The 20,633-nt window shown below is 34.6% G+C and overlaps 1 protein-coding gene across 1 annotated transcript; it reads left to right on the forward strand.

Annotated features, from left to right (window-relative positions):
• Positions 1-1,368: 1,368 nt before the first annotated feature.
• Positions 1,369-18,309, forward strand: LOC127832356 (potassium voltage-gated channel protein Shaw-like). Its single transcript, XM_052357825.1, has 2 exons — positions 1,369-1,959; positions 16,978-18,309. The coding sequence occupies exons 1-2, from the start codon at positions 1,369-1,371 to the stop codon at positions 18,307-18,309; spliced, it is 1,923 nt and encodes a 640-aa protein (XP_052213785.1).
• The last annotated feature ends 2,324 nt before the right edge of the window (positions 18,310-20,633 follow it).

Below are 20,633 nucleotides of genomic sequence, written 5' to 3' on the forward strand. Positions count from 1 at the left end.
TTTCGAAATTACTGATGTCTTGTACCAGTTATTGGTCTGCATTTAATACATATGTACGTTCACGAACACACACAGCATTTAAGTAGTTAAATATTCACGTGAAACTGTTTCGGGGAAAACACGGTTGTATTTTCGTTTAACAATTTATGGTTCATTCTAAGTAAGACTTATACGCATGATATATATATATATATATATATATATATATATATATATATATATATATATATATATTTATATATATACGGAAATGAACGACGGTTAGACAGACGATACAAAAAAGACCCATGATTACTATTTAAAGTGATATTATGGGCATCTTACAGTATATGCTATGTTTATAGTTGTCTACCGCAACCCTTGGTTAGTTTTGGTGTTTTCACTTCATATAAACATATATTTGTTAATGCAGCATCAACATGCTAAAACAATATCCCAGAAATAGAAACATTATGCATTTGAATATCAACCGTACTTTCATTTTGACAACTGACGACAACATGATTCGATGGACGATGTGAGTCTGAATGTAGTTTTCATGCAGATTAGTTCTTACGACACAAAGACACAATTTTGTTTTACGTATCATTTCGGCTTAGAGGACTGAGTGAGTCATGTAAAATATCGAATATAATATATTTTACATATGCTTATGTGGGACGACACTTTACGCACATGAATTAAGCTCGGTTTTCTCAGAACGCGACTCAATTAAATGCACGAAGTAGATCTAGCTGAAGATATATGCACGCCATCCGTCAGTTAGTGACCATGAAAAATAAGAAAATAAAACAATGCGTGATGAAATAAAAGGGAATAGCAACTTATCAGTTTCACCCATACATGTGTCGGTTTTACAAATAGAATCAAAATATATACGACAAAATGTGTAAGTATAATGGAATGTGATTTAGAATACTAAAGTGATCGATACGCCAGAACGAATCATGTGTAAACCAGAAAAATCCATGACATGAACGCATATTGACTATAATATCACTTTCAATTGTCACCAAGGAGCAATGTAATACCTAATCGATGGCTACAGAAGTTGGGTTATACTGAACAGGCAATGCCGCTCTCAAGCAAATTACCGCTTGCACTATTCGAGTTCAGTTCATAATTAACGCGTTTATGTGACCAGAATGCTAGCGGCGATAAGTAATTATATAGGAAATTAAAGTCTTGCTTCATTGGGTATTTTTGTGATTGTATATAAAGTGAAGCTTAAAACTTGAAACATATTTTTATACATTTTGTCTCTTTAAGAACTGAAATTGTATTTTATACAAAAACACAAGACATCCGTCGCGATAGCGATTTCCGGAAAAGTAATTATGGAAATGCAATCTGAAACTTGGCGTTAAGATGGAATCCGAAACAGAAATCAACACATTGAAAATTACAAATATTGTTGGGAATGAAGTGAAGTTAGATAAAAGTTCAGAGTTCAAGGTTACCGCCCCAAGTGGCGGTTCTTCTAAAGTCAACATTCCATTTGACGACGACGACGTAGTCACGTTAAACGTTGGCGGTATACGTCATGAGACCCGAATATCGACGCTAATGAAAAAACCGGAGACTAGACTTTATGCGGTCGGAGAGACGGCGAAAGCTAGCGGGCAGAGGGAGTTCTATTTTGACCGGAACCCGCAGATATTCCCCTGCATTTTGAACTACTATCGCATAGGAAAGCTTCACATCCCTACGGACGTATGCGGACCGGCGGCCAAAGCGGAACTGGATTACTGGGAGTTGGAAGACAAGGACATTCAGGAGTGCTGCTGGGTGAACTACATCAGCTACGAGGAGACGATGGAGATGCTTGAACGCTTCCAGGCCGACGAAAGCGACAAACTTAAGCCGGTATACGTACCACCGGGCTCTTCGTTCTACGCCAAAGCCCAGCCGAAGATCTGGCGAGCCCTCCAGGATCCGTACAGCTCAAAACCTGCAATGGTGAGTAGAAATTTAAAATCTAAATTCATCGTCGCTTAATTTTGAAATGAACACAATCTGAGAAATATTTGGTATGTAAAATGTTGTTGTTTTATTCACATTTTATATAAGAATATGCACTGAAATATTAAGTTACTAAAAGTAACTGATGCAATTTACATAACGAAATAAATCAAATCAATATTAAGGTACACTTATTATAATAATAACCCTTTTAGGCCGGTTTTTCATGAATTGAGGTCCACAGCGTATTTAAACTCACAAATTTCGAATTTAATATAATTAACATTAATTATTCATTCGTTTATTACAAAGAGGCATACGAGAACGCTGTCGTTCAGGTTATGGGTACCTAACACTGACTTTTGAAATGATCTGCGATGGATTCATAACATAGCAACCATGTAGTCATAGAAACTAAAGTAGGGCACTCGAAAGCTTAAACAGTTATTAACTTACGTTTCTTCATTTTTTGTACAAGGATTTGCTATTCTACGATTTCTCAATGCTATATTAACGAACAAGAAAACTAAACCCAATCTACCTCAGGAAATATATTTTATATTTTATATTCGTCGCCTTCAAAATATTTTGTGCTATCTACAAAAAATATTTTAAATACAAATTACGCACATGGATTTGTAAAACACTGCGCTGTTTACCACAATCCTTGTTGTCTTAAATGACAATTTGGCTGAGAAGTTTAGAAAATGAAGACCATGTCCCGTATAGAATGTGTGATCCGCACAGGCAATCAGGGGCGACATCGTCCCCTTGATTGACCCTTTCGTTGAAAGCAAGGCTCTTCTGAACAAAAATTCAATATAATCGGAAAGTATCGTCATAAATTAGCCTGTGCGGACTGCACAGCTTAAAATGGGGAGTCAAAAGTTCATAGAGCAAAGCATATTTGCGCGATTTCTTTCTCTTTAGATGATGGTGCAACTGAGAAGTGCGATAATGTTGATCAGATATATATTTAGCAGAAATTCATCCCATTCTTTTTCGTCTCCTAAACTTCATTTACAGAACTTGTACCATCATATCACACTTAAATTATCAAATTTTGTGATAATAATTGTTAAATGATTCTGAAAATCGTGGCAGTGAAGACCATAAAAAACAACATGTACACCATGTAATTTAGCGGACAATTATATAAGTAATATTTTTCAGGACTACATTTTTTAACTCTTAATTTCCAGCATTGCGAAACATTGTGCTGTTTTTCGTATTGCTTTTATAAATCTTTAATTCTAATAACATTTGTCTACTGATTGTCTGCTCTGAATATGTAAACTGGCAATGACCTATGGTGGCTGATGTTTGCCATATCGTCTTTTGCATGTTTGCGGGTTAGAAGGAATGGAAGAACAACTAATAAACCCGCAGAAGAGAAAATATAATTTACATGTCTCCACCAAAACGACCAACATAGGTGTCAAACAACACGACACGTTCATGTTTTCGCCATTTTGTTTGCAGTTCCTGATTCGTCGTTCTGTAATGTTGGTGGGTTTGAAAGTAAAGGGAAAAGGCTTGCTTTTTTGGAAAATAGCCCTTTCAGAAAATATTCGAAAAGTTAACAGCTAAATTAACACAAAAATTAACGATGTTGTCCATTCAACGAAAATTGTTAAATCGTATCCGTTTGAACCAAATGGAAGACACGGTAGACCGAAAGCTGACTTCACGGAGAGATCATGTATAGATCCTATCGCAACCATATGCTTCATTTTGGAACAATCACTCTAGTTGAATGTGCCCTGTATGTTAACTCCAGAGACAATGAAAAGTCTGTCGACAGCGCTGATCAGCAGTTCCATTTGGGACTTCTCGGACAGTGCGATGTGTCAGAAAATATCCAGAGCATCATCACGCAGTATTTTAAGGGATGACCTGCAGAATCTTTAATGGCAAACGCGTCATCGACGCCTTCGAAGTGAGCTCCGGTGTAAGGCAAGGCTTCCTACTCTAACTGGTTTCCTGTTTCTGCTGAAAATAGAATGGGTCACGAAGACATCGATGTACCATGTGCGAAACGGTATCAATTGAACACTATGGAAACAGTTCGACGACCTTGACTTTGCCACTGATCTGGCTATTCTATTCCATACCCAGCAACGGGTTCAGGAAAATAAAAGCATGGTTGCGGACAACTCAGCTAGGCTGTTTCTCACCATAAACAGACTGACGAGACCATCGCATCCAACAACACACTCATCACAGTCACAGACGAGGCGCTAGCGGAGGTGGAAAGCTTTACATGTATCGGCGGCTACCGGGACAACCATGCAGAACGTATGCAGACGTTAGAACCCGCGCCAGAAAGCACGAATAGCTATTCATCAGCTGACAAACATCTGGGGATCCAGCGCAATTGGCATCACCAAAATAAGTCTCATCAATACTTGTGTAAAGCCAAAACTCTTCGATGAAAATAAGACCTGGACATCCACCGTCACCACCATTAGCAAAACCTGAGTCTCCATCGCACCTGCATTAAGGAGAAGATAAAGATCTGCTGGCCAGAAAATATCTCTACCGAGGAAATATAGAAGAACAAAGCAGCGACCCGTTAAAGAAGACATATTTCAGATACGATGGCAATGGATAGGCCACACCCTTAGCAAACCGGCATCTAATACGACAGGGGAATCTCTAACCAGGAACCTTCAACAGGAAGAGAGGGCGACAAAGAAACACTTGAATATTGATGCAGACGCGAATTAGATGAAAAAGACGTGGCACCAGCGTAAGAGAATTGTCCAGAACCGATCGCCTGGAGGAAGCTAATTAAAACGTCCACAAGGAAAAGATGAAATTAAATGACAGCCCCATTTATGTATAAACGTGCAACCGATGAGCAATTGATGTTTACCTTTAAAAACATGGGCTATTCAAATTATTGTATTCTGCTGTTATTTGCAGGCATAGTAATGTAAAACAGGTTGCGGCATACATCACAATAGGAAACCGAATGAGCGAAATAAGACGCGTAATACCTTTGAATAATGCAGAGTTTGCTTTTCCAAATTTCCAAATCAGCGGTGAACTAAACACATTTTTTTGTATTTTTAAAAATACTAACATTATAAAAGTGTTATATTCAAGGGAAACCAAGCGCAATAACATGTAAATTTATTTTGCCAACGTTTACAAAGGCGAATAGCATGGTCATATTTTTGACAAGTTTGTTACATCAAGTACCGAACATTTAATACTAGTTTTATATCATGATGAAATGGAATAATCGCATACATTTATATAATTGTATTAGTGTTATGAATTGCAAGTATTTATTGCAAATCTAATTTATAGGCAAATGTTATATATTTCACCGTTTTAAAAATTAAAACTGCAGAAATATGCCATTAATCTCTGGCAAAATCTTTTTTGTACTTTCTAATATTTTCTGCAAACAAAAATCCTACTTAAGGTGAAATGGACAATGAATATCAAAATGTCAGTGTCTTTAAAATCAATAAAAAGACATCCTATTCATCGCTATTAATAATTTAAGAGGTTACTGCCAACATGTTCATCATATGTTTATGTTTGAAGTTATCAGTCACTTACATCATTATATTTTACACAATACAAATTGAAATTGTATCTCAACGATGTCACCAGGTGATAACATAGTATAACAGCCTGTTAATCTCAATGTTGTCTCCATGTGATAACATATTATAAAAGCATTTGATTCTCAACGGTGTCTCCAGGTGAAAACATATAAAAACTTTTAAATCTCAATGATATTTCCAGGTGATCACATATTATAAAAGCCTGTGAACTGTGTAAGATGAATTAGTGTTTTTCCCAGGCCATTTTAGCGTGGCGAAAAGCCACGCCGCCCTCCCGGATCGCCACGCTGCCCTTTTTAAAGGCAAATTTCGCCACGCGCCCTTTTTTCAAAGGCAAATTTCGCCACGAAATTTGTCTTACGATCTAACTTGGTCCGCAAAATCAGCTTCCTTGATTGTCTGTGACGCTCCGACTGTGCTTGATTTACACGAGAGGCGTCAACGTCTAATCGACTATATTTAATTGAGCAGATTTAATCTATAACAGTGCTCGATTAGGTCTTACTGGCTGCCCCAAAGCTGTGAATTAGTCATGCGTGAATAACCCCGTGTCAGTATCAATCGATAATGCCGGAGGCTATGTTATACCAAGCGCACTTTTCGCTCGGCAATGTGTACTCCTCCACGATTTAATCATTACTTCGGAGACATTTGATGAAAAACTCGATGTTATTCTTGTGGCAATTGTGCTTTGCATGCATTATTCAGTTATATCAAAACATATTTTTTTACGCATAATTCCTTTTAAATTCACAAACAAATTTATTCTTTATCGATTTCGTCTTTAAGATAATTAGATCTAATTATTGAAATAATTACCGAGACGTATACCAATTTAACAAAATACTAATCGCGTATACGATTTAACGTTGCTATGCGCACCTGTCGCTTACATCATTTGACATTTTATCAACATGGCGGACTATACAGAATTAAATTGTGACTCGGCAAAAATGGCAAATAACGTCGTAAATGATCGAACTTACGATGGAGATTATACATTAAGAAGGAATAAATGAAATGTCTGTGATAATCAACGATGCATAAAAATGTTTTAGATAGCAACAACATAATTTATTTATTTGTAATCTACTCGGTCGATGTATGTCACGGAAACGAGTGTTTGCATATTGTTAGAGATCAATTTACTCGCAATGTTATTTTAAACATCTGTCGAGATTATTGTTAGAAAATGGGATAAGACAAACATGGTTTCATTTATATGTTAGTGGATCTGTGTATAATCAGATTCATATGCATATATTGCTTTATTATGTTTGTCGTGCTGTACAGTTTATTGAAACAGCATGGAACTTAAATGTTCATTGCAAGGTAAATATATTAATATAAATCATAGTAAGTTAAATGCATCTATTACCATTAAATTTGCTTGTTTATATGTTATTTTTTCCACAACTGCTTCGTGGAGCAAATAACATGGAACGTTTTTGCCCTTTTTTGCCTAAACTGCGCGCTAAAATGCCCTTTTTGAAAGTAATGCGCCATGCCCCTTTGCCCTCCTGGGAAAAACACTATGAATAATTAATACTATTTTAGCTTCGGCCTACATTTTATATCTAAGACGGGTTTACCATTACCAAAAAACGTGTTAACTTAATAAACCTTGAAAGTTTTGAGAACGTGGACTGAATAAGTTCAAGAAGAAAGGCTGATATCCTTGAGCAAACTTAGAGTAGGTCTGACACGGTCTGTTCTATTTATTTTAATATTCTAATTGCTTCGGACACTATACTGTTTACCAAATAAGTCTTACCAAACATTTTCAAGTAAGAAATCAATGTGCATAGTCAAGTAAAAGTCATACTGAAAATCTATGCATAAATTAATTACAAACAAATGCGAAATATAAACAAGGGTGATATTCGTTTTCGAAACTATCACTTTCAATTTATAATATAAATGTTATAATTTCATTTTTATATAAGATCTAAATGCCTATATCTAAAGAAATATATTTCAAGTGACGACACAAATAAATGTCAACATAAGGCATGCATTTTTAGTAGTAATTTGAGATTGAAGGAGATGGAGATACAACGGATGATGTTTATCGTTTTTGATTTTACTTATAGCAGGGCTCTAGATAACGGTAAAGAAGGGGGTCTTGAAGAGGCAAAGATCCATTGTCGTTGTTCATAAGAATCGCATCAGCAAGACGATTCTTATGCGTAACCACAACATTAAAAAGGAATGCGTACATGGAATGTTTATTATGTTAACAGATTTCTTCTACTTTCCAATGAATTATTGTTTTGTCTTTTCACGGGATCTGAACTCATTAATAAGACTAATTAGACTATGTATATGTGCTTCTATTGTACAGCCCCACATACAGAAAAGATGAATATTCCGGCATTGTGGAGCATTGTGCCAAGTGCCACAATTGCCTGACTTTAAACTATAGAGAACAATTCCTTTAGAGCGAAACTGGACTGCTTTTGTATTGCCTGTTACTTACTACATGTGTATAACAGTATTCCACAGCGAATAATGCATTTCTGATTCACTAAAAAGAGTGTCTTATATCTGGTAAAAATGTCTGAGTAATCGGAAATAGAAGTGCCATTGCCATTGAAAAGATCTGTAAAAGAAGTGTTCATTGAAACTTTGCATCAAGCTCTTTAAACATTTGATTTTCTCAAATACGTAAGTAAATATTCCTCGATTGTACCAACCGCTGAGAAATCCTTCTATCTCGTTCCCATGACCTGGCTAGTTTGATCCCTTGAGTTAGTATGTCGTGAGAACGAGATGGAAAAAAAAGAGTGCAATTTAAACAAAAAATATCTTTAGAAAGAGATATACGGCGTTGATTGTGGTCGGTGTTGATGAATGATCAAAAGTTTAATCTATAAGATCAAAGATAGCGAATGCCTTTTTTCTGTGCAGTTCTTAGCTGCATCACACGATAATCAATGTCGGGGTGTTGAGCAAAATTTCGTAACTTATTTCTCTTTATTAGATATTATTATTCAGATATCTAAACTTACAGAATCGGAAAGCACAATAAGAATGAACATATTAATTCGTGCGTTCTTCGAAAAGACATGTTTTAGTGGTTTGTCGCACATTGTAAGTAGATTCCATTATTAATAGTGTCGTGAATCATCGCGCCCATGCTTAATAAATTAGTCTATATGTTGAAATATTTCATATTGAATTAATCAAAACTGGTACATATCATGCAATTCTTGAAAGCACAATAAGAATCTATGATTGACCTATCATAAAAATATCGCCTTAAATCTTTATTTAATATCTTTCTGATCAAAATAAACTTCAAATCTATTAGTTAAAGTGAGGTTACCATTCCAATGCTGGAACGACGGCTCGTTTAAATCGGTATACATTTGCATGTTAAACGGTCAATTTCGAAAACAATTTAAAATATTTTCGTCAAAGCATACAGAAATCCCCGCTGTAAATATTGTTGTTAAGTTTTTGTCTGTACCTCTTCTTTCTAATATCAAAAAGCCACCCAGATGATTTTTTGACACTTGAAGAGCTTTACAGCGAGAATTCTGTACCTGATCGTGCTTGTGAAAACATGCACTATGGATTCATACTCGGAATCCCAATAATTATGAATATATTTTAGTTTTTCACTACCAAACATGGATAAAAACAATTTTTCATCAGTGAATAGATTGAATTTTGCAATATTCTATCTTAATATCCGCAGTATTTTGATAAATAATAAATATTATTGGGGATTTCGGGGGATTTCGGTATTTCTACACACCCGGAATTAATTGTGGCCACAAATAAATAAAAACGAGCATTTTGTATCTACAAAAATCTAAGTAATCATACCACATCTAGCGTTGAAATTTTGGCTATTGCTATAAGGAACACTGATTGTTAAGTTGTTAACTTTATTTTACGAAATACTTAACGAAATTTTCGTTGATTTTGAGCGTTTTAGTGACTTTAACATCGTTGCTAAACGCAGTGTAGTACACTTTATAAAATCCAATACTTCCCTAAAATAGAAAGTCGATTGAATAACATATTAATGTAAATGTGAACATTGTTTGTAGAATGCACGTTTTCTACTTGAAATGTTTCAAGCCTACCGGCGGGAAATTTTATATTCAAATTAATTGTTCGCTTCAAAAGGTCATCAAAGGTGAAAAGATTGGTAAGATAGCTACGCCGAAAAAGGTAGTAACTCTCTTCTCTATGCCACCGTAATACACACGTACCCATAGAGTGAAAAATAAAAGAAGTACAAAATGGGAACATTTTGGTTCGCAGCAAGTATATTTGTTCGGAAAAGTCGCAAATGCTAATATCAGTTTTGTTTACGTTATTTGTTTTAAATTTAGAACCCTAATGCCCATCACATATGGTGTAGAACAACGAGTCAATAATTGTTGTTGAACAATCAGCCACATTTTAGTGAAGAACAACGACTTGATTATAAGCGGAGAACAACGAGCTAAATATTATTGACTAACAAAGTCAACTATTGGTGTAGAACAACGAATGAACTATTGATGTAGTGCACATATGCAACTACTGATATGGAGCAGCGAGTAAAATATTTGTGTAGAACAATGAGTTAACTTTTTGTCGGGAACAGCGATTGTGAAGAAAAACGAGTCATTTACTGGTGTGGAGCAACGAGTCAATTTTTGGTGTAGAACAACGGGTCAATTATGGTGTACAACAACGAGTCAATTGAGGTGCGGAACAACGAGTTTGATCAATATAATTCTACAGCATGACAAATATGCCTTCTAAGTTCGCATGCGTAGTGCTAAAACTAGATCTGTCCAAATAGAAGTACTTAACAACGATATTATCAAGATAACAATTTTCACTAAAGTTTATCGCGATTGAAACGGTAATTGGATGTTAAATCGACCGAAATAATGTCAGGATAAACAACTAACAATTTGATTTATGAGTTTGGCTTCTATAATAGTAGTATGGTTTGTCTAAAATATGGCCTGTTGTCCTTATTTTGGGCACACGTACCCAAATAATATAAGATAAACATAAATATTGGATACAAATGTGGCTCTAGAGTGGTAGCGAGCTACAAGTCGACAACAAACGACGACCAACGACAAAGACTGACACTTAGAACAGTTCTCATTTGAGTAAAACAATATTTTAAAAAGGACAAAACATTAAAACAGTTTAGAAATGAAATTAAAAAGTTGCTATGAAATTGATTTATTTCACTACATCCGCTATATGTCTTGCTTTCTGCTCAGTATTTTGTAGTGTGGTTTACCTTCAATGACGTTCGGGAAAACGCAGTAAAAAAGATAATCCAATGGTTCAATGTATTGATATCATTTGATGCCATGGTCATATTGATATCACGTAACCTCGCCTGACTTTAAAGTGGACAGCGAACATCCTGGCCAGAATGCGCTTGTGCCCAGAGATGATCTGGAGTTAAACTGGCCGCTTATCGCATTAGACCCATTTTCGCATTGTGCGGTTACCTTGAAAAGGCACAATAAGCTTCGTTGAATGCTTCGCTTTTTATTCGATATGTTTTTTTACAACAAAAACTGATATTATTTTATTGAAACATAAGTGAGCAGTTTGTGAGAAATTAAACGCAACCACGTCCATTTTATTCAAGAGTGTTTGTGTTTACAAAGAGTTTCGTCCTGCGTCTATTTTTATGAACATCTAAATGATGATACGAATAGTTTCCTGCTGATGGAATGGAGTTGTCTTTGATTTATAGTTTTATCAATTAATTATGGGATAATATGCGAAGACCAACACATTAAAAGATTCGTCAATGAAAGATGATTTATTTTAGAGTTGTGTCTGCTCCATCTATCTGATTTAATAAGTCCATTGAACACCGCATTCCAATTCAAACACGATTTTAAATTATCGATATTCTGATAATGTTTAGTTACGCATGGCAGCTTAATCTCCTTATCATTGACTGCAATCCTTAAAATCGATGTGAGTATGTTACTGTCGCGAAATATGGGTTATTTCTAACAAGACTTTTATTTGGTAAATCTGTAACACCGAAAATCATTTCATTCGATTAACTTGATCAGACTCTATACTTTGTTAGACGATTTTGTATGCATGCTTGATTGATGATAATTATTTTGAATAAATATATTATACATTGAAGGTTGTGTGTTTCAATATGTAATCTCGTTGTTATTAACGACACAATTACTGCTTTGCATATGAACGCGATGCTTATAATACATTATCAAATAAATGCCGGTCTGTGTTCGCGTGAAATTTATAATATAATATATTTATATTATTTTTTTGTATTGAATACTGATGTTTAACGGCTTTAATAACTGCCGCTACTTAGCCAGTAGAATAAAAATATATTATTCATGCACTTAAATAATGATATAACTATACTCATATTAATACATGAAGTTATTTATATATAAAAAACGGCCACTTGATGTATTTTTGTCAAATTTGGTTTGAGTTCACATTAACAGAGTTTACAAAGTTTTAGGCAAATGAATTGCCATCCCAATTCACCTGGCATGTGCATTTATTTATGCATATAAATTAAAATTCAGCATGCGGGAAAAAAGTTTCCGTTTTCGAATTAATTTCAAGTAAAGTCCGATTGTCTCTTTCTCAAATGTCAACGAATGACCAATAAAACATTGGTTTAATGCGTTGTTCATGTTTCGAAAAACTCTTTTTGGGGGTGGGGAGAAAACACTTGAGTCAAAATGATATACGTAAGCAGTGGTTTAAATGCAAAGGGGTTTTGTGCTTCCCAATGCGAAGCAAATATTCTGCTTGTATATTGCTGATAACACTGTTGTTCGGCTAGGTTTTATATCAAACTGTTAAAAAAACATTCATGAACAGTGTAAAATAAATATAAAATAGTATATATTTAAAGACAACTTTCATAGAATATTGTTACCTTATTATGAGCTTAATTGCTTCATATTCAAACCAGTCAAGCACTGCACAAAAAACAACTCCAACTATATGCTAGGTTAACCTTATAAATTGCTAATCATTTCTGATCAGTCACCGTCATAACAACCACTTAATATATGAAAATTCTCATAACAACATAATCAACCACAGTTAAATTATTCAAACTTTGACCGAAAAAACAAATGACTATAATGGGAAATCTAGAAATACCATCGTTTTGGTTTCAATCAACTTGAAAGTCGCGTGTGCGGAAAATCCCACGAGTAATCCGGAGCATTGACAGCAGTTGAAGCGCGTGGCTTGTACTGATAGTGTTGTCAAGCATCAGGTCGGGTTTGTAAGCTATGTCGTCAATGCATTCAATATTTATCAAGCGTATTGTTTACAATTGGTATGTTTAAAATATGTTATACATTATACTGCTTGAATTATAGATTTATTGGGCAAGTTTAAATGATAATATATTTTAGGCACACTTGCCAAACACACACTTAGAACGTAATGCACACTTATTTATGAAATAGCCAGGGTATACCGTATCAAGTTAAGAAAATGCGCGAACTTATCTAGTAATATGTACGCGTTTTGTTAGACATTGAAAACCGTGTTTATTGACTCAAATTACTTAAATGTTATGCCATTAGAATTGTCCAAGCTCTAAATTGATTTAAATTGAAAACCGATTTATCAATAATGTTTTAGGTTTTCTAAGAATGCTTTAGGTTCTCACTATTTCGTTTGATTTATTTACTAATATCAAAACATATACGGCTCTTAAATATTGAGCGGCGCTCTGTGAAAAAATGGGTTTAATGCATGTGCGTAAAGTGCCGTCCAAGATTAGCCTGTGCAGTCTCAAAAGGCAAATCCTTACTGGAATTTTGCTAAGAATAGACTTGCTTTAAACGAAAAATATCATAAGAGCGGATAGTGTCGTCCCTGATAAGCTTGTGCGGACTGCACATGATAATATTGTTAAGCACATGCATTATCCCCCCTTTTCACAGAACACGGCCCGTATGATTTTAACAAACTTACTCATAGCAAATGGTAATACTGAGGCATACATTTACCTTTGACTTGTAGTTCAGTAAAATAGCTCAACAAGAGAAGAAACAACATATGTATTATAGCTATATGTGAGCCGCTCTATGCAAATATAGGTCTTATGCCGAAAGAGGCAAGCGCAGCTCCAAACTAGCCTGCGCAAACGCGAAGTCTGAAAATGAGCTTTGCTGTCCGTTATAACGGCACGTTAGATTTCATGGTTTCGTGTGCGGACAGGGTAGCTGCTGACCACAATTTGCCGTTCCCTAAGGTTTCTCATTCTGGTCGACATTGATTCAATTATTACGATCCAAACGGGGCAATAATGACGTCAAGACATTGACGCATTTTTTGAATAATTAATTATATTCAAACGTTTGACCGATCTTGGCAAGTCAGCAAATATGTATAACTGATCCTCATATTGATCCTTATATTACTGACGATTATTTAAATAAATGTAGGCTCCAATTAGGAACTGAGCAATACATTGCCGCGTCCATAGGTAAATAGTTTGAACGCGCGCGCAGAATACTCATTAGCTGTAATATATATATATTAATAAATAAATATAAATGATTATATATAAATATAGGATATTGTTCTCCAACCCTTTATTTCATGATGCTAGTTAGAGAAAAACTGTAAACAAAAAGTTGCCCAAAAACACCATTAAGGACTTGCTCAATGCTTTTTTTTTTAAATAAAAGATTCATTTACTATATGCATATGCTGATAGTAGCCATCACCGGAATTTGCAAATTGCAAGTTAATCGGTAGTAATTCATTAAATGCCAATTATTGCATATATGGTTATCATTATTCAGTATTTATTAATGACTTTTGCTAAATGAATATACTCATAAGACTGTATATTTCTGAGTCTTTTATAACTAAACCACCAGGAGCTTTTCTGATATTGTCAATAACGGTTAAGCCCAAACTGATCAGATATGAAGATATCAGAAGATATCGAAAACATACATTAAAACGCATACAAGACGTTTACACACAACAGTTTCGAGTCTCTCATACCGGATATCCGGGCTCATACGCATCAACTGAATTTACGAGAGAAAATAATTGAGCAACTGCAGGTGTGTGTTTTTTTTAAAGAAATGGCAAATTTCCTTTGCGGAACCTACAAATAAATACTGAGACTTTAATTGACAAAACTCTTTTGTTACTCCTTTTATTCACTGATTCCCTTAGATTCGTGTTGCTTTAGCCAATAAAGACGTCGTTTATGTTTGCAGTCTAAAAGGAAGTTGATCTGCATATTCAAATGTCATTGCTTGTTTCACAATACACGAGTAATTTATTATTTAGCATTCAACGAACCGATACTTAAACAAGAATAAGTGCACTGAATTGTTTATAGTTTATAGTCATTCAAACATAAATAAACAGTTACAATATGCAATACCTGATTTCATTAAAATAAAAACAAAACAATACCCATAAGTTAACATTTATTTAGATTTAGACGATTGAACCTCAGGTCCGTGTTTATTTGGTTTCTACACTGGCAGACAGACGATACTTTAATTGCTTATTGTTTCGATGCGTGTGGTTGAATACAATACTACACTATTAACGACGTTTCTATCGTTTAAGTCCTGATTCAAACAGCGTATTTAAAGATTTTTGTATTTATCTGTACTAATACTTCCTCTAATGGAATTGAATACATAGCTACTGGGTAAACACTAAACAGGGCTAAACAATTAACCATCTATTTGCTCTCTGAACAACAATACATTCATCGCACTAATAATTGGACTGGAAAAAGGTGACATAACGAGGCCTCGCCATTTAATGCATTGACTTCAATGAAACCGTATTACTCTACACGTTGTTCGATAACATGTTTCATATTTGTTTTTGTGTAATTTATTAATTAATTGATGAGCAGATGCCATCGGCTCCTTGCGTAACAATTACAACCTGCAAGAAAAAGCATCAAATTAAGTGTTTTTTTTTCGTAATTCTCATTTTATTTTATTTTTCATTTCATCCCAGTGTAATATAATCTACCCATTATATGTACTCATCATGGAAAGTTATTTCTTTATTTTATGTTTCTATTTGCTATGTAAGGTTTTAGATGATGCTTTACCATTTTTGTATCGTATGATTCCTTGTCATTTTGAATCCTGATTTTGCTACTTAAGAGGAGGCTAAGAAATGTATACAAATGCACATCATTATGTTAAGGCTATAAATCAAATGTATTTTTACACCACCATCACCTTTATTTTACCATAACTATACAGGTAATATTAATATTTACCATGTTAATGAACATTGTGTATTTATAGAGTCTGCACAACTGCAAGTCTTTTTAATTATGTACATTTACTCGACTTATATTACAGGAACATATGTTAAAAACCAACTAGAAAATCGGAAGCTGAGCTTTTGTTCCAAGACAAACTTTTAATACAAGTAACGTTTAACATTGTGTATACTATAGCATAATCGTGGTGCTCTTAAATTGAATAATAAATATTCTTATACATGTAGTGTGGTGACTTTGAACTAGCTTAATTTTATCAGTATCTTGTGACTGTTTGATTTATGTAATGATATTGCTTGAAATGAAATATTAGTATCAGTATTGCATATTTATAACTACCTGCTATCCGCATTAAGTTTCAATATGCATGGAAAACTACAATGCAATAGTCGATATCTTATATTATTACCAATAGAACAGTTGTCTACGTATATTTACATTACTTGTTTGTTTTCATTTCTTTCTATAGTCAATTGTGTTTGGCATATTGACAAACGCGTCGTAGCTTAAATCTTTAAGCTATTTTAAAATGCTTATTAACGACTTTATTACATTGATTACCATTGACGAAATACTTGATTAAAACATAGTTAAGGTAACAGTTGTTATGTATATGCCGTTTTCGTTTTTAGTGAACACTTTACAGTTTTGTTCAACTGTTTTCTTGGCTTTATGAGATTCGCACTCATCAAACAGCATGATAAAATACGACGCTTTCGCAATCGTTGCAAGTGATGTCATTATCACAGACTTGGAACAGTTTAACTTTTATAACGACTAAAGCAGAATACACAATCAAAAATATTTCAAGAAAAATCAATCGAAGCTTTTAAACATTTAGAAACATCCTGCGATCTGAAGGCAACATACGCCACAAAAAGCAATGTTTAACATGCTGAGTGATACAATTGCGTAATGTAACATATAGTTTTAAAGAAAATGCATTTGTACGCTATTTTCTGACGATAACTCATAGATGAAATAATTTTGGTAATCTGCATTAAGTTTCATCATCATTAAAATAAATAAGTTCAATACACGAATTCGCAACAACTTTTGTATGAACTAAAACACATGTTAGATACAAAGATGGTCGGATCACTCCAAATGTTAGATTTGATTGTATTCCTTTTTTATTTTCAGATGTTTGCTGTTCTCTCGTTGATCATCGTGCTTGTCTCCATCACCGTTTTTGTAATCGAAACGCTTCCTACCTTTCAATCTGTGTTCGTCCATGCATCTCACTCCAGTCGCAATATCACCAGCAACGACCTGCGCAACGAGATGAACATTTTCAGTGACATCTCACCCAACGATGTCTTGCTCATCATAGACAACTCATGCAATCTGTTTTTCTTCATGGAATTTATTATCAAGCTCGTTGCCTCGCCTAACAAACGCAAGTTTTTTAAGAGTCCGTTGATAGTCATTGAGTTGTTATGTCTGATACCTTACTACATTGGTGTTTTAACAGTGATGACACATCCGGATCCTATTTCCTTATTTACCTTGATTCGTGTGTTGTTTGCAACTCGAGTTTTGAGGATATTTAGAATATTCGTGCTCATGAAGCACTTCCTTGCTTTAAAAATTCTCATGTTCACCATTCGCGCCAGCACAAAAGAACTATTTCTCTTATTAATCGTTCTTATCATAGGGGTTGTAATTTTTGCTTGTTTAGAATACTACATGGAGCTTTTCTCTGGAACGACTTCTGAATTTGATAATATTCCAATAGCGTTCTGGTGGGCGTTGATCACCATGACAACAGTGGGTTACGGTGATGTGAAGCCAACCACCGAACTGGGGTACTTGGTAGGCGGTTTTTGTGCAATCAGCGGAGTTCTCGTAATTGCACTCTCCGTTCCTGCGATAGTTAATAACTTTACTCTATATTATACACATGCCCAGTCACGCGAAAAATTGAAGCTTAGGAAAAAGAAGTTTGAACAGAATGAAAAATGGCAGCGATTAAAAGCTGGTGTAAGGTCAAAAATTAAAAGCGGAGCTTTGAACGGAATCCTCAGTGAAATGAAGAAAACAAATAGCGTAAATGCACATTCAAAGGTGTCTTTACTGAAACTAGATGGATGCCAAAGGTCGTTTACCAAAAATGTAACAATAAATTCAATACCAAATACGGCCCGTGACATTATCATGGAAGACATAAGTGACACCACACAAGAACAAACAGAAAACGCGGAAGAAAACTCTGAACAAGAAACACATATAGGTAACGGAACGGTATCACACATTGTACAAGAAAATGGAACAATATCAAATAATATTGGGTCGCATGCGCAGAGAACAAAGAGCAAAACTCTTGCATTTAAGTTTTTCTCTGGTGGATTTCGAGCGCCTGGCTTCCTACGAAACGGCATTGTAGGGAAGCAAGGGTCTTCTCTTCTTCTATCTTCAAGAATTCGGCGTTCTTCGAGGGTGTCGCAATTGGAGAAAAAGCCATGGCACCCTTAAATCTGAGCTCAGCTCATTTTTTATACGTCTATATTCACTTTTTTCAAGGTCCAAATGTATTTCGTCATGGATTTATTATAGCAATTTTTTTCTTGTTTTTAAACGGGACAAATGTAATTTTATGTCTTCGTGGCCAAAACATTACTCGTCCTTGCAACGATTTCACTTAATATTATTATTTCAAAATATTGTGCCGTATGTGCGAAATTGCTTCAGTTTTATTCTGACTTCACATGTTTTACGAATTGCAGCCTCAAATCAAAGGGTTCACACTTTAGTATTTAGGTTATGTTAGTATCTTTACGACCCTGTCACACATTATATTCTAGCATTTCAAGTTTTATTTTTCTTGAATAAATATATTGATTTCTTAAAGGGACCGTCCAACAGATTGGAAAATTGAACAAATTAAAATAAGTTCTTTCAGATTCGCAAATTTTCGTTTTGTTATGAAAGTTTGAGGAAATAGTAATACTTACCATATGCCATGCTCTTAAATATCCTTTATATGCATCTTTTGACGTTTTGAAAACCTGAAAATTATAAAGCTTCGTGCGACAAGTTCTGTTGTTGTAGTTATATTTTGGGAAACTACGAGGATTGCTTATATAGGTTAAAAATACATCCGCGCTAAGCATGAGCATGGATGGTCGAGTGGTCTAGGCGGGAGACGTTTTACTCCAGGACTCCAGGGGTCAGTGGTTCACGCCCTGTTGAGGGTGAGGTAACTTTTTTTCATTTTTTAAATTGTATTCTTGTTTTTTAACTTGATATTTTTAGGTCGAATGTTTAAATTTATCAATATAAAGCATTTAATGACACGCTATATAACATGCCAAAATCTGTTGGACGTCCCCTTTAAGTCATGTTATTTCCACGGGATCCCTTCTCATTTTTTATGTGGAAATTACATTGTACATATATGATCTTGTATTTGTATAACTGCTCAATTTTCTCAAACAAACGCAATTATATATTCGCCTTTATGAATTCTCTTTTATTGTGATAAAACATTGTTTGTCTCTAAACGTTAATTAAAGAATGAAAAACGTGTTGACAGGACACTGTGATGCATTAATGAAATATTCACGGAAAGCCAAAAAGGTGGCATTCTAAACCGTTTCTATAATTATGGCAAAGCTGTCTTGAGTTGCTCTTGTTCAATCCATCCAATCGTGTTTTTTTTATATGAATTAAATTCATGAATAAAAATAAGAAACATGTTTAATGTTTAATATCATATAATTTCAAGGTGACAGTATGTATATTAAACGATCCGACGTAAAAAGGAGTAAATTTACATTTATATGAATTCAAACAGAATATGTATTGTGGAAATATCATTAAATGGAATCAGTTTTATCAAAAATGGATTCAATTTTCTATATATGAACACATATCTCTATGTATAAAAAACATACTAATTGTGTTTATGTTTGAAAAAAATATGCATAGTTATCTACAATTGAAACTATGCGGATAAATTTCATAATTGTATGAAAAAATACTAAAAATATTCTTTCTCATATTTACTCAAATAGCGATATTAAGACACTATTTCTCATTCTTTTATTGATATTTACTTTCCATGCATGACCCTAATTCCAATAAGGAGCCGAAGTTGAAATAAATCAATGAAATGCTCCATTATATTAAAGGAATACATCAATATTGACCGAACCTGAAATATCTTTGGCCAGAAGGTACACTAGGCAAGGAAATCATTTCTCCACAGGGGTCTGCAGCTGCATGTCGTACACAGTTCATGTGTTTCAGCCTGCACCGTTCTATTTCATTGCGACCATTCGCCGCCAAGTAGTTCTTGGTCGGCCTATTTTTCTTGTCCTTCTGGTGTCAACCAGAGGGCCACATCAAAGTTTTCTGTTATGTCTTTTCCTAAGACATGTCCAATTAAATTCCTTCTATTTCTTCATCGCTTATATTCAACATTCCTTGCATCCGCCATCTGTTTAAAGGTCTTGTTTTTAGACGTGCTGTTGCCAACGGATTTTGAAGATCCTCCTGAAACACTTGTGCTGGAATGTTAAAGTTTCTAATCTTATTCGCCCTTTGTTTAGTTCCATATTCCACTTCCAAACAGTAGTACTAACAAATCAATGCTTAGTAACAGGGACACTTTTGTCTTTCTGACGATGTTGCTGGCTTACCAGATGTTTGATATCCGTTTAAACATTACGCTTACCAGTGCTACTTTTTTATTGACATCTGCTACACCGTGCTTTGTAACAGCTGCATCAAGGTTTATGCAGATTTTAACAACTGCTTCATTTTCTCCAACCTTCACTTTATCTTCATTCCTGCTG

Source organism: Dreissena polymorpha, chromosome 1 (assembly GCF_020536995.1).
Source record: "Dreissena polymorpha isolate Duluth1 chromosome 1, UMN_Dpol_1.0, whole genome shotgun sequence".
NCBI classification, from domain to species: domain Eukaryota; kingdom Metazoa; phylum Mollusca; class Bivalvia; order Myida; family Dreissenidae; genus Dreissena; species Dreissena polymorpha.